Consider the following 14,119-nt stretch of genomic DNA (forward strand, 5'->3'; position numbering starts at 1 on the left):
TAAGTTGACTTGCGAACACTAAGATGCGAGGCTGCTGCTAATGCTGGTGTTTCTGGTGGTGTAGGACGTAAGTTGACCTGCGAACACTGAGATGCGAAGCTGCTGCTAATGTTGGTGTGTCTGGTGGTGTAGGACGTAAGTTGACCTGCGAACACTAAGCTTAATGCAAAGCTGCTGCTAATGCTGGTGTCTGGTGGTGAAGCCTGTGAGTTGACCTGCGAACACTAAGATGTGAGGCTGCTACTAATGCTGGTGTGTCTGGTGGTGTAGCTTGTAAGTTAACCTGCGAACACTAAGATGCAAGGCTGCTGCTAATTCTAGTGTGTCTGGTGGTGTAGTTTGTAAGTTAACCTGCGAACACTGAGATAAGAGACTGCTGCTAATGCTGGTGTGTCTGGTGGTGTAGGGCGTAAGTTGACATGCGAACACTAAGATGCGAGACTGCTGCTAATGCTAGTGTGTCTGGTGGTGTAGCCTGTAAGTTGACTTGTGAACACTAAGATGTGAGGCTGGTGCTAATGCTAGTGTGTCTGGTGGTGTAGCTTGTAAGTTAACCTGCGAACACTAAGATGCAAAGTTGCTGCTAATGCTGTTGTGTCTGGTGGTGTAGGGCGTAAGTTGACCTGCGAACACTGAGATGTGAGGCTGCTGCTAATGCTGGTGTGTCTGGTGGTGCAGGGCGTAAGTTTACCTGCGAACACTGACAAAGCTGCTGCTAATGCTGGTGTCTCTGGTGGTGTAGCACGTAAGTTGACCTGCGAACACTGAGATGCGAGGCTGCTACTAATGCTGTTGTGCCTGGTGGTGTAGGATGTAAGTTAACCTGCAAACACTAAGATGTGAGGCTGCTGCTAATGCTGGCGTGTCTGGTGGTGTAGGATGTAAGTTGACCTACGAACACTAAGATGCAAGGCTGCTGCTAATGCTGTTGTGTCTGATGTAGTTCGTAAGTTGACCTGCGAACACTGAGATACGAGGCTGCTGCTAATGCTAGTGTGTCTGGTGGTGTAGGGCGTGAGTTGACCTGCGAACACTGAGATGCGAGGCTGCTGCTAATGCTGGTGTGTCTGGTGGTGTAGCAGGTAAGTTGACCTCCGGATTACTCCTTTATGTGAACGCTAGGGTTGATAATAATTTGAAAGTAGTACAACAATTGGTTTCTCAACTTCGACAATGTCTTTGCACACAACCTTCTCTCAGGTCTACCATTACGTCCGCTACCTGCTACGGTTTACTCTTGTCCCTGCTGCAGCGCGATTGTGGATGAAGCTCATACACATGCTACTTACAACGCTAGTCTTTCTGATATACATACTTCTGCAGAAAGCTGTTCGATCTGCAAATTGCTCCTCCAAGCATTTCAGCACTGCCGCAATGATGATGACGGAAATATCGTTACAAAGCGAACACGGTTGGCACTTAGAGCAGAAGCAGGAGGCCCGCGTCTTCTGCGGTTTTGTACAGACCCACGTCAGTGCCCACGACCCCTCTTATACACTGGACAGAAACAATACTTATTGCATATCCTTGTCACAGAATACGCTGTTCATACTGAGTCTAGCGCCCCAATTGGCCTCCCAATCCTACCTGAACCTGATAGCCCTGCACGATTTTCACTGCTCCGCGCATGGCTTCGTTGGTGTGACGAGTCCCACGGTTGTAACGAGTACCAAGGTGAATCCAAGAGAACACTGCCGACGAGAGTCCTCTACGTTGGTGATCTAAAGGATTCAGGTTATGCTTCAGATTTTGTGCGTCTGGTTTGTGCCTCGGAAACAAGCAGGCAAGAATACGTCGCATTGTCTCACTGCTGGGGCAACCTCCCAGTCGAAAAGAAGAAAGCGCATTGTACAACCCAGGATAATATTGGCCAACGGTTGGAAGGATTCAGTCTCTCTGAACTACCGAAGACTTTCCAAGACGCTGTTAAAGTGACCCGAGAAATTGGCGTTCTATATCTCTGGATCGACTCACTCTGCATCATCCAATACGGGGATAACGGTGAGGACTGGAAATGTGAATCTGGCCAAATGGAACGCGTCTTTTCGCACGCTTACTGCACAATCGCTGCAACTGCGGCTGTTGACTCCAACGCAGGGTTCCTTAGGCGGGGCGTGAACCCTGGGTATGTCCATGTTCAAGATGCCTCAGGCAAGCAATTCTACATCAGCGCTGATATAGATGATTTCGACAATGATGTAGGCAAGGCTCAGCTTAACACGCGAGCATGGGTATTGCAAGAGGGGGTTTTAGCACGACGAACTATCCACTTCAGCGCCAATCAGATGTACTGGGAATGTGGGGAAGGGGTTTACTGCGAAAACCTTACTAGGCTGGAAAGGTACGAGCTCTACAACACCTGAGTTGAAACTCTCCTGACTAGGCATTTTCCTCCTAAGCCCCTATAGGGATAAGTACTTCATGCTCGATCCAGACTTCCCGAGCCGGCTCCTTAATTCAGGCATTCGACGTATCCTAAACTGCATCTCCTTTATTTTCCAGGATTACTCGAAGCGGAACCTTACAGTCTCGACTGACAGATGTATTGCCATATCTGGACTGGAGGATCGTATCGCAGGCGCCTTAAAGTGTCAAAGCAGATATGGCATCTTACAGAAGTACCTTCACAGGAACCTCCTCTGGCAGGCATCTAACGACAAGATGAAGGAGATTGTGTACGACCATCATGTGCCATCTTGGTCATGGATGGCATATAGTGGAGGCATTCAGTTCATGGACATCCCCTTGGGCAAAGTTGATTGGATTGATCACCTCTGGTTCGATGAGGAGTGCGAATGCGACCATGCCATAATCTCCAACCTATGGACATTTCAGAACTGTACGATGGGACTCTATGAGGCACAGTATGCAGTCTTGGATTCTGATGGAGCGAAAAGAGGGTGGATACAGTATGACGGTAAGGGCGGTAAAGATCTTCACAAAGAACAATGTGTTGTTGTAGGAAGGAAGAGCAATAGAGATATTGAGGAGTACTATGTACTAGTCGTCAGGCCGACTAGTGTGGATGGCGAGTACAGGAGGGCTGGTGTTGGGTTGATTCAGAGTGACTGCGTGGTGGTACAGAGGATCAACATACGAGTCGTGTAACGTACGAGTCGTGTGAACGACGTTTACGTATATACTTCACTTCGTCTACCTGTATAGCGTTTGACTGTGGAAAAGCTCACCGTAAAGGCTGCTGCGCTAAAACAAATCTTAAAAGGTCTGCCAAAGGCTTGGGCGATGATTTATTGACCCACATCCTCCTTACACGAAACGGGTTTAGTGGCAACATAATTAGCGGTACTTGCAAGCAGACAATTGACGCATAAGATACTTCAGCTCGCCACCACTACAGTGAGGATGGCCGAACCGCACCGGCTACACCCTTGTGAGGTGGCGAATTCTGTAGGTGTCTTCAGAGAGTTAAGTTGGTTGACCGGAGGCATTGGCAAAGGTTAAGTGGGGACCGCAAGGCTGCGGGGCTAAGGTCGGTTCGCCCGCCAAGCTTCCGCACAGCCACAAGTCTAACAGCCACTGTAAGTAAATTACACCACGATGATTATGTAGGTACCAGGTTGTTTTGCACTAGCTAGGATTAGTAATTGCTTTAATTAGGAGTACTAACTAGTGTAAGACCGAGATGGCGCTTACGTGTAAGGACGGAGCTCTGTACCACTACGCCAATACAACCAAAAAGGTGCGAATAATCAACCAACGTTAATTATTGCGTACAGAATAGTATATATACCCGTCGCACGTAAGCACCATCTCGGCCTTACATTATCCCCCTTCTTAGCAGACGCATGTCCCAGGCGTCACATGACCTACCCGCAGCTCAGAGGCGCCTATGCGCATGTCTCGGTTACCGGCCAGAGGCTGACCACCTGCGGCCCAGAGGCGCGGGATAAACACGACGCAACGCTCAGTGGCCCACGCCAGCTAAGCTATATACACTAGACCTCCCAGCAGCAACAACGTGGCGCCAGAAGAGGCCGCCTCACGTTTCAGTCTAAAAACTGGCAAAGCTGTCTAAGGTGTGGGTTAAACGCGCGACTGTCCTTGTTGTTAGTTAATTATTATGTAAGGACAGAGCTCTGTACCACTACGCTAATACAACTAAAAAGGTGCGAATAATTAACTAACGTTAATTATTGTGTACAGAATAGTATATATACCTGTCGCACGTAAGCACCATCTCGGCCTTACATTACGTGCGACGGGTATATATACTATTCTGTACGCAGAATTAACTGTTAACTAGTTGATTATTCGCACCTTTTTAGTTGTATTGGCGCAGTGGTACAGAGCTCCGTCCTTACAACTAGGGGTAGCAATCTTGCATAAATTTGCGCGCGATAGAAGGCACAAGGCTAATAATAACTTACTAGCATTAGAGTAGAGTTCTAATAGTTAAATAAGACCCTTTTACAAGAATTTAGAGTAGTAAGAGAAAGTCTAATACGATACAGAAGAAAACTCTTTGCAAATTAAGCCTAAAGGTGACAATGCAAACGTAATTTAGAAGTAGAAGGTATCCTAAATATTTAAAATTCACTATAGTATACAACTTGTAAAGAAATATAGCTGTAACAGCACAGGCAAGACAATAGGTCTAAATGCGGTATAAATCCACTTAGAGGCATATAGAAGTGTGTAGAGACTTAGAAACCTAGGAATGCTATTAACACCTATAGGTCTTGTACAAAAGAATATTAGAAAACTACTAGGCTAGCTATAGAGGAGAAGTACAACTAAATACGTAGAGGGATAGAGGCATAGCAAAGGCTAAGGCAGGTTAAAGCAGATAACGTACTTCACAGGCAAGTTGCTTACACACCTAAGTTGCTTACTTTTGCTAAGACCCTACTAAACTACCCTTTTTATACTAATGCATTCCCTACAACACTACTTAGACATGCTAAAAGAATGTTAGATATAGCTTACACTCTAAGCTTTTAAACAAGACATAAAACTCTTAAAGAAATGTGCTATAGCTATATATAAAGTTTTATAAAAAATAATAAATAACTATAGTGCTAGACAACCTTTATAAGCTAATTCTACAGCTAAATTATAAAGGCTAAGTAATAAAAAAAAGTAGGTAATTATTAAGACTATACTTAAGCTATATACACAAAAAATTTCCTTTTAAATAGCATTTATAGCTAATATAGCTAATTCTTTGTGCGCTAAGCATAATCTAGGCTATGTTTATATAAACTAGCCTAGTATGTTTATAAAGCATTATTTAGAGCTTAAAGTAACATTTAAGTGTAAGTATAACTATAAAAAAGCTTTTTATAAAAGTTCTAGAGTAATTTAGAGTAGGTTTAGCCTTATAGAGAATATTAAAGCTAAGTATAGCATCTAGAATAATAACATGTATAACTTTAGTAAAATAAAGTTTATAATTAGCTAAATATTTTTTAACTATACTTACACTTAAAACTTTACTTTAAGCTTTAAATAACACTTTACAAACATACTAGGCTAGTTTATGTAAACATAGCCTAGATTATGCTTAGCGTGTAAAAAATTAGCTATATTAGCTATAAATGCTATCTAAGGGGAAATTTCTTGCGTATATAGCTTAAGTATAGTCTTAATAATTACCTACTTTTTTTTATTACTTAGCCTTTATAATTTAGCTGTAAAATTAGCTTATAAAGGTTATCTAGTGCTATAGTTATTTATTATTTTTTATAAGACTTTATATATAGCTACAGCATATTTTTTTAAGAGTTTTATGTTTTGTTTAAAATCTTAGAGTGTAAGCTGTATCTAACATTCTTTTTGTAACGATTCTACGAATTGTTCTATATCAGGTCGCTCGGATCCTATCTGAAGGGTCCCTGTATTGGTGTTACAATCCTTGCTTTGAGAAGCACTCGGGTCTTGTGGTATTCCTACGGGGGGGGGAAGTAGGACGGAAGGTAGGGGCCAACCGGTAGGGTGTACAGTCCTACGTACAGGCTATTAGGCTAATGGAGGCTTATGTAGAATGACTAGATTGTGGTTTGCCCTATGTGCGGCAGTAGGGAGGCTGGGGTTAAACAGTCCTAATAGACAGGGTTAGAGGTATATATAGTGTAAGATATACAAATAGTATTACAGCTCTTTAGAAAGCTAAATGCTACTTAGTCTATGTAATAAATAAACTAAACATTAAACACACCCTCTAAAGGTGGTTTAAGGTGGGAACTATATACATGTGCTAGGGCGCTAAGGGGAGCTAGTAGGAGTTTGTAGGAGTTTACTAAGGAGACTTCTGCAGGCTCTTTTAAGCTCCCTTAAGCTCTCTAAATTTGCAGCCTGTCTCCTTATTAAACAACACATTTTTCTATAACTTTAGGCAGCTGTGCTGCTTCTGTGTCCTCTAATTAGCCTGTAAGCAAGCCCTGTCCTAACCTAACTAGACTGTGGAGCACTACTAGTAGAGTTACGCTAGTCTAACTGTAGACTATAACACGCTGCCCCTTCTTCCTAGCAGCGTCCTTACTGCTCTGCTTACATAATTGTGTTAGTAAGAGTTTATTTATAAAGTGTGTGTCTACCTGCTAGAAGGCGTCCTTAACATTTATTCTTTTTATACTAAATAGCTTATTAGTCTTGTTTATCTTATTATTTTTATGTTACTTTTTATTTTAATCTTTTTTGCTAGATAAAGATAAGGCCCTATAGCGCTTACTAGTTTTTAGAGTTGTTATGTGTGTTAACACTATCCTTAGATAACTACATTAAGTGTGTAAAAAAGCATAGTAAGTGTAATGCTTTTATTTCTAATGCTGCCTAAGATTACCTAGAGAAAGAGAAGAAAGCGCTTCTTTAAAAGGCCTCTATTATAAAAGCTTAAGAGCGTGCCTTACTAAAAAAGCAGCTAGCCTGTAAGCGCCTTCTACTAAAAGAACAGCAGGCTTAGGACTAGAAGCAGCTTTGCTTACAAAAGAAGATACTAGGGGTAATAGATAAGAAGTGTTCTAAACAGGATTATATCTAAAAGTTATTAGATCTGTTAGAGGCCTGTTATGTAAAGTACTTAAAAAAAAACCTCTTCTTCTTAGATAAAATAAAAGCCCTTAAGGCTAAAGTAAAAGGCTGTTCCTTTTTTTAACCCTTATTAGCTAAGACTTATCTCTAAAGGCTACTGCTATCTAGTAATAACATAGCTGTTCCTTTTAATATAGGTGCCTTATTGCCTAGCTAGTTTCTTTTAAACAAGCCTAAAAGTACTTTTATACTAACAGCTGCGCATTTTTTAAATTCTTAGCTAGTTTCTATGTATTTTTACTAGTAAGCTACTTTTTTTATTTTACTAAAAACTTTTTTTAGTTTCTTTAATTACCTATAATATATTTAACTTTATATTCTATTTCCTTATTCTTTTATTCTTACATAGATAAAGGAATCTTTTTAAGTGCTTTTTCTAGTCTAGAGATGTAAAACTATAGGTAGATTTTTATATATAAGAGAAGCTTAAGCTTGCAGTTGTCTTACTAGGTTTATAAGACTTTATAAAGTTCTATTCTTTTTTTTACTAACTTTCTAGAAGGTCTAGGTATTTTAAGGTTCTTTATATTAAGGTACACATAGTCTCTTAGGTAGATTTCTAGTCCTAGCTGTTATAATTTGTTTGCGTACTTCTTTATTATTTCCCTACTAGATTTAGCTTCTACAGCTAACCTTTTATATATCTAATGTAGGTCTATTAGCTAATTTATAGACTCTTATAAGTCTATAAGTTAATTTCTATGTAACATAAAGTAAAGGTTATATTTAAAATTAGCTCTATATAGTGTTTCTTTTATTATAGCTAACTCTATGTTGTTAATAGCTAACTATGCTATTAAAAGCTATGCTGCCTAATTATCTTAAGTATAAGAAATGTACTTTCTTAGGTATTTCTTTACTTTTATGTTTGCTTTTTTAGTCTGTCTATCTGTCTACAGGTAGTAGGCTGTTAATAACTTATGTGTTATGCTAAAGTGCTGCATTACTACTTTTTAGAAACTGCTAGTAAATAGCTTATCTTAGTTAGAGATAATAATCTTAAAGCATCTATATACTAATATAACATTCTGTTTTAATTTATAAATAAATTTTTTAGCAGTTATTATTTTTTTTAAAGGCTAAATATGCAGATATTTAGTAGTTTTATCTAAGGCCACTATAATTATGTTGCACATCCTGTCTGTCCCTAGTTCTTTAGATAAGGGTAGTCTTATAATAAAGTCTATTATAATTATTGTCTATAGTAGCTTTAGTGCCTTAATTAGTTAGAGGTACCTATAGGCCTTATGCTTTTGTAGATTGTTTCTGTTGCAGATATTACATTCTCTAAGCACCTCTATGCATAGTTGCTTTACCTTTAGTATTTATTATAGTATAGCAGCCTTTAACTTTTTCTAGAGGGTGCTTATTTCTAGATGTCTAAACATTAGAGATTTATAGTATTCTTAGATTAGATTTTTCTATCTCTGCTTACTAGATATAAGCATGTAGAATTCTTTTATAAGTTAGGGCTTATTATAGATCTATTCTTTATTAGTTTCTTTAAAAAGTGTAAACTTCTTAGTTCTTTTCTTTTTTCTGTTAAAGTAGTCTAGTCTTTAGCTAAAAGCGTTAGCCTACTAGTTCTGCGTTTCTAGGACATGCTTAATAATGCAGTTAAATTAGGCAAGCTCTATTACCTATTTTATATGCATTAGTAAGAGTTTTTTTACTGTTAAGAATGTAACTAAGTTTACATAGTCTATTATAATGTAAAATAGCTTTGCTATCTTATGTAGTTCTATAGCCTATACTCTTACAGCGTTTAATATTGCTTTTAGTTCCTTGTTAGGTATGCTGTAGCCTACTTTAGGTCCTAAGAACTTAGCAGAATAGTACGCAACTAGGTGCTATTTTCTGTCTTCCTGTTTTTAATACAACGCAGCTCTGCTAGCTTCTAGGGATGCGTCTGTGTGGATCTTAGTGTCTAGTTATAGGTTGTACATTCTTAATACTAGTTTAGCTGTTATAGCTTATTTTAGTGTTATAAATGCTTTATTTATTTCTAGGGTTTAGGCAAACTTTGCTATTACCTACTTCTTAGTTATAACATTTATTAACAGTATAGTAATTTTTAAATAGTCTCTAATTATTTACCTAACATAGCCTAAAAGTCCTAGGAATCTCTTTACTTTCTTAACTATTATAAGTTCTAGCTATTTAAGCACCTTTTATACTTTAGCTAAGTTAATTTTTATTTCTTCTTTATTAATTATAAATCTTAAGTATTCTGTTTTAGTAATGTAGAATTTATATTTAGAAAGCTGCAGGTAAAGTCTATACTTTCTAAGCTATTCTAAGACTTTTTATACCTTTTATACATAGTCTTCTAGGGTATTTTTTAAATAGATAAGGACGTTATCTAAATATACTAAGGTAAAAACATTAAAATATAAGTTAAAAGCTGTATTAATAATTTACTAGAACATTGCTAAGGCATTTATTAGGCTAAACAGCATTACTAGTAGTTTATAAAGTCCCTATAGGGTCCTAAACACTGTAAGCTACTTATTTTCTTTTTATATCCTTATCTTGTTAAATCTATCTTGTACATTAAACTTTGTAAAGTACTAAGTTCCTTTTAATTAGTTTATAATATTTTATATAATTAGTAGAGAAAACTAATCTTAAATTATGTTGTTATTTAGGGTCTTATAGTCCTAACAAACTTAGATTTTTTCTTCTTTCTTTTTTATAAAAACTACAGCTAACGCTACTAAGCTATAGCTTTCTTAGATATAGCCTTATACTAACATCTTATTAACATATTCTTACAAAGCTTTCTTCTATGTCTTTATTAAAAGACAAAGCTTATAGGTTTTTAGGTTAGGTTCTTTTATTAAGTTAATAGCATAATTCTAAGGCTAGTGTAGTAGTAGTTCTCTAGGATCCTCTAGTGTCTTAAACATGTCCTTATAGTCTTTATATTTAGGCAGGATGTAGCCTTCTTCTTAGACTTAGATAATGTTAATTTATTTTACATTCTTATTTTTTTTAATTTTTTTATAAGAGACTTTCTTAAGTTTTTTTTTTATTATTTTTATTACCTAAGCTTTTAGCTTTTAGTAAGAGAATCTTTAGAGTTTTCTTTTCTTAGGGTAGTAACTGCTACCCTGTTTTGCTTATTTATAGACTAAGTATTAACCATTATAGCATGCTAACTAGGTTATGCGTGCGTAGTTATTAGGGGTTTCTATAGTTATAGTTTTCTAATTAATTGCAGGGTTATGTGTTCTAAGCTAGTTATAGCCTAGGATTGCATTATATTTGCCTTCTAGCTTAAGTATGTTTATAGACTTCTAATTTTTTATATTAGAGATTTTAAAGTCCTTCTTATAAGTTTCTAGGTTAATTTATCCTTTGCTATACTTAATTAACAATGTGTTAATAAGGGTTACCTTAAATAAGTTTTTTTTTATGTAAAATAGTATGCTTTATCTGTCTACCTAATTCTTATCTATAGTAGTAAAGGTACATCTGCTGTCTACAAGGGCTAGTCTAGGCTGCTCTTTGTATGTAAAAGTAGTTGTTAGGCTGTGTCCTGCCCCTTATCCTACTATAATTACTGCTAATATGTTGTGTTTAACTTCTTTATTAGGAAAAAGATACAGGTTAATGTTTTATAAGTTATTATTAAACTTATCTTTTTTTTTTTTATAGATTTAATGTTCTTAATTACAGTAGTTAGCTGCTTTGCATTTATAATCTTTAACTAGGTAATATAACATTAGGTAGTCCTTTTTTCTTACTACTTTCTACTAAAAATAGTAGAACCTGCAGTTATCTTATTCTTTACATGCTGCCTATCTCTTTTGCTTGTGTGGGGGCGCTATTTAGCAGGTGTAACAGTTTATAGTTTTACAGGCTAAGGCTGTTCCTTGCTATAGGCAACTGTTATAGTTCTTTTCTTATGTAGGCTACTAGCCTGTTCTATGCTTATTGTCTTAATGCTTAATACAATACTGTCGTGTGCACTAGTACTAAGGGTATAGACAATTGTTAGGTCTATGTAATGTGTTAAGAGGGCTCTCCTAAGTCTACTGTAAGTATTCCTGCGTCTGTACTATCTAGACTAAGTGCCCTTTCTATTAGTAGTTGTTAGTGCTATAGTTCTTATTTCTACAGAGTGCGCATTAACTATAACTCTGTTGCATTACTAAAGCCTTCCTGCTAATTATAAGGCTTAAAAGCAGTGTTTTAGGCTTCCTAAGTACTAGCTTTAGGACTTTAAACTTAGCAGGTTTGCCTAGTCCTTCTAGTTTCTAGTCTTAGATCTTTGTAAAAAACTACTATTATTCTTTTTTATTTATAATATTATATTTAACTTTAGCTATACATTATATAATGTTAAATGTAAAGTAGTTATTGCTAATATTTATCTAGTAAAGCATAACTATGCAATAACTTAGGTAGTTGTGTTGTAGACTACATTTCTAGCATTTACATTCTTAAAACTATTAGAAGAGCTTTTTTGCTAAAGTGCTAGAGGTCTAGTCTTAGAGGGGGAATTATTTTTCTTTTTTTTTAAACATTTATAATGTATTCTTAGATCTAAGTCTCTTCTCTGTATCTTTTAAGAATTATAAGGTCCTGTAACACTATATTAAAGCTACTAAAATTTTAAATAACTACTTTCTAATACACTTTAAGGCAGTTGTTTAAAAAGTAGTTTTTTTTATATTACTAGTAGAGTCTGTTATCTAGTCTTCCTAATATTTCCTTATTTATAAGGCTGTATTTAGTAGTAATAGCTTTTATTATTATAGTAGTATTTTTATTCTCCCCCTTCTAAGAGTCTAGGTAGTTTTAGCAGAAATGTTCTACTTTTTTATAGTTTAGGCAGGCCTTGTTCTTTAGCTACTTTTATTATTCCTTTATTAAGGGCAGCCTATTGCGTTCTAGAACTTAGCTTTTTTTAAAAGGGGGGCTCTATATATGCTTTATATAACTAAAGTCTATTAGTTCTTTATTATATTATAAAAGCTTCTTTTTCTTAGAAATAAACTCTAGTTTCTAGAGAGTTCCTTTTTATTTCTTTTCTCTTTTACACTCCTTATAGCAGTTGTTATAGGTTGTTGCTTATGTAATAAAAATTTTAAAAGTAGTTAGTTTCTTGCTATGCATAAATTTTTCTTTTACTATTTTGCTTAACTTATTATAGAACATGCAGCAGAGGGCCTTCTAGTCTGTCTATCTACAGATAGCTAGCTGTTCCCTAAAACATGCTGCATAATTCTAGACTAGGCTAGTTCCTTATTTTATAGTGTCTAGCTTATTAGCTGCAATTTTCTTTTTATTAAAGGTTCTATAAATAGCTATTAGGGCTTTTTTAAAATTTTTAATGTTACTAAATATTTCTTTTATTTTAGAAGTAAGTGCTTTACTATTTACTCTAAAGTTTATCTAATTATCTGCATAAGGTTAAAACTAAATTATAAAGAGGCCTTCTAAGTGTAGTCTTATCTAAAATATTATTTCTGTGTTAGTCTAAAATGCTCCTTTATTATATTACATATAAAGGTGGCATCTTATAAAAAATAGTTAAAGGTCCTTTAACAATCCTTTAAAAGGCTTTAAAAAGGCTAGTTTTAAAGTCTTTTTAGCTATAATACTTACTTTCTCTATTAAGATGTTTTAGATTTTTGCTAGCTCTACTTATAGTTTATGTATTTAATAGGCTTAGTTAGTAGCTTTCTAGAGGTTTAAAAGTTTAAGAAAATTTTATAATTTTATTATCTCTTAGCAGAGGTTAGTAATCTCTTACTTAAGTTTTAAAAGCTTGCCTACTTTATTACTAATCTGCTAAAGTTCTTTAATGTTGTCCTAGATTATGTTAACTTGTTCTACTAGAACAGCTTTACTTTAGGTAAGAACTTCTGTAGATCCTAATAGCGCAGCATAAGCTATGTTAGAATCTAAGTTGTGTTATAAGGTAGCTATACTTTTTAAAGAGAATAGTGTTTAATGTTATAATTCTTGCTTTAAGAAGCACTTAGGTCTTGTAGTATTCCTACAGGGGGGGGAAGTAGGACAGAAGGTAGGGGCTAACTAGTAGGGTGTACAGTCCTACGTACAGGCTATTAGGCTAATAGAGGCTTATGTAGAATAACTAGATTATAGTTTGCCCTATGTGCAGCAGTAGGGAGGCTAGGGTTAAACAGTCCTAATAAATAGGGTTAGAGGTATATATAGTGTAAGATATACAAATAGTATTACAGCTCTTTAGAAAGCTAAATACTACTTAGTAGACTCTATGTAATAAATAAACTAAATGTTAAACACGCCCTTTAAAGGTGGTTTAAGGTGGGAACTATATACATGTGCTAGGGCGCTAAGGGGAGCTAGCAGGAGTTTGTAGGAGTTTGCTAAGGAGACTCCTGCGGGCTCCCTTAAGCTCCCTTAAGCTCCCTAAATTCGCGGCCTGTCTCCTTATTAGACGACGCATTCTTCCATGACTTCGGGCAGCCGTGCTGCTTCCGTGTCCTCCGATTGGCCTGTAAGCGAGCCCTGTCCCAACCCAACTAGACTGTGGAGCACTACTGGTGGAGTTACGCTGGTCCAACTGTAGACCGTAACAATCGGCTCCGACCATGACTTGACCTAGTCCCCTGCAGTTACCCCTATTCCCTCATGTATTTAGTCGCACCTTGCCCCTGTAGCTAGCTTAGTAGTTTTCTAATATCCTACGTACAAGGCCTATAGGTGTTATTAGTATTCCTAGGTCTCTAAGTCCCTACGCACTCCTATATGCCTCTAAGTAGATTTATACTGCATTTAGACCTATTGTCTTGCTTATGCTGTTACATTATATTAGAAAACTTACTTTTGCTAGTAACAGCTTTATTAATAATATTATATTAATTATTTATTTAACTATGTCTAAGTTCTAAAAAGTGTTTAATTTAGTTTAGGTTATAATTTTTTACACACTATTATATTAAATTATTTAGTTAGTATAAATAGAATTTTAGAGACTTTTTATTAACTAAAGCTTTTAGGTTTAGAACTTTTTATCCTTTATAATTAGAATTACCTTTAAAAAAGTTATAAAAAGTGCACTAAAGTAAAA

The 14,119-nt window shown here is 36.1% G+C and overlaps 1 protein-coding gene across 1 annotated transcript in view; it reads left to right on the forward strand.

Annotated features, from left to right (window-relative positions):
• BDR25DRAFT_319721 (HET-domain-containing protein) overlaps window positions 1-3,108 on the forward strand; it is a gene marked incomplete at both ends in the record, with an annotated part of 4,828 nt that extends 1,720 nt beyond the window's left edge. Inside the window, 8 exons of the mRNA XM_033691848.1 lie at window positions 322-341; window positions 578-613; window positions 710-745; window positions 811-813; window positions 944-946; window positions 1,298-1,470; window positions 1,506-2,341; window positions 2,409-3,108. Of these exons, the coding sequence (XP_033540533.1) occupies window positions 322-341; window positions 578-613; window positions 710-745; window positions 811-813; window positions 944-946; window positions 1,298-1,470; window positions 1,506-2,341; window positions 2,409-3,108 (1,807 nt within the window). The remainder of the gene's footprint in view (window positions 1-321; window positions 342-577; window positions 614-709; window positions 746-810; window positions 814-943; window positions 947-1,297; window positions 1,471-1,505; window positions 2,342-2,408) is intronic.
• Window positions 3,109-14,119: the final 11,011 nt, after the last annotated feature.

Source organism: Lindgomyces ingoldianus, assembly GCF_010093535.1.
Source record: "Lindgomyces ingoldianus strain ATCC 200398 unplaced genomic scaffold BDR25scaffold_56, whole genome shotgun sequence".
Lineage (NCBI taxonomy): Eukaryota > Fungi > Ascomycota > Dothideomycetes > Pleosporales > Lindgomycetaceae > Lindgomyces > Lindgomyces ingoldianus.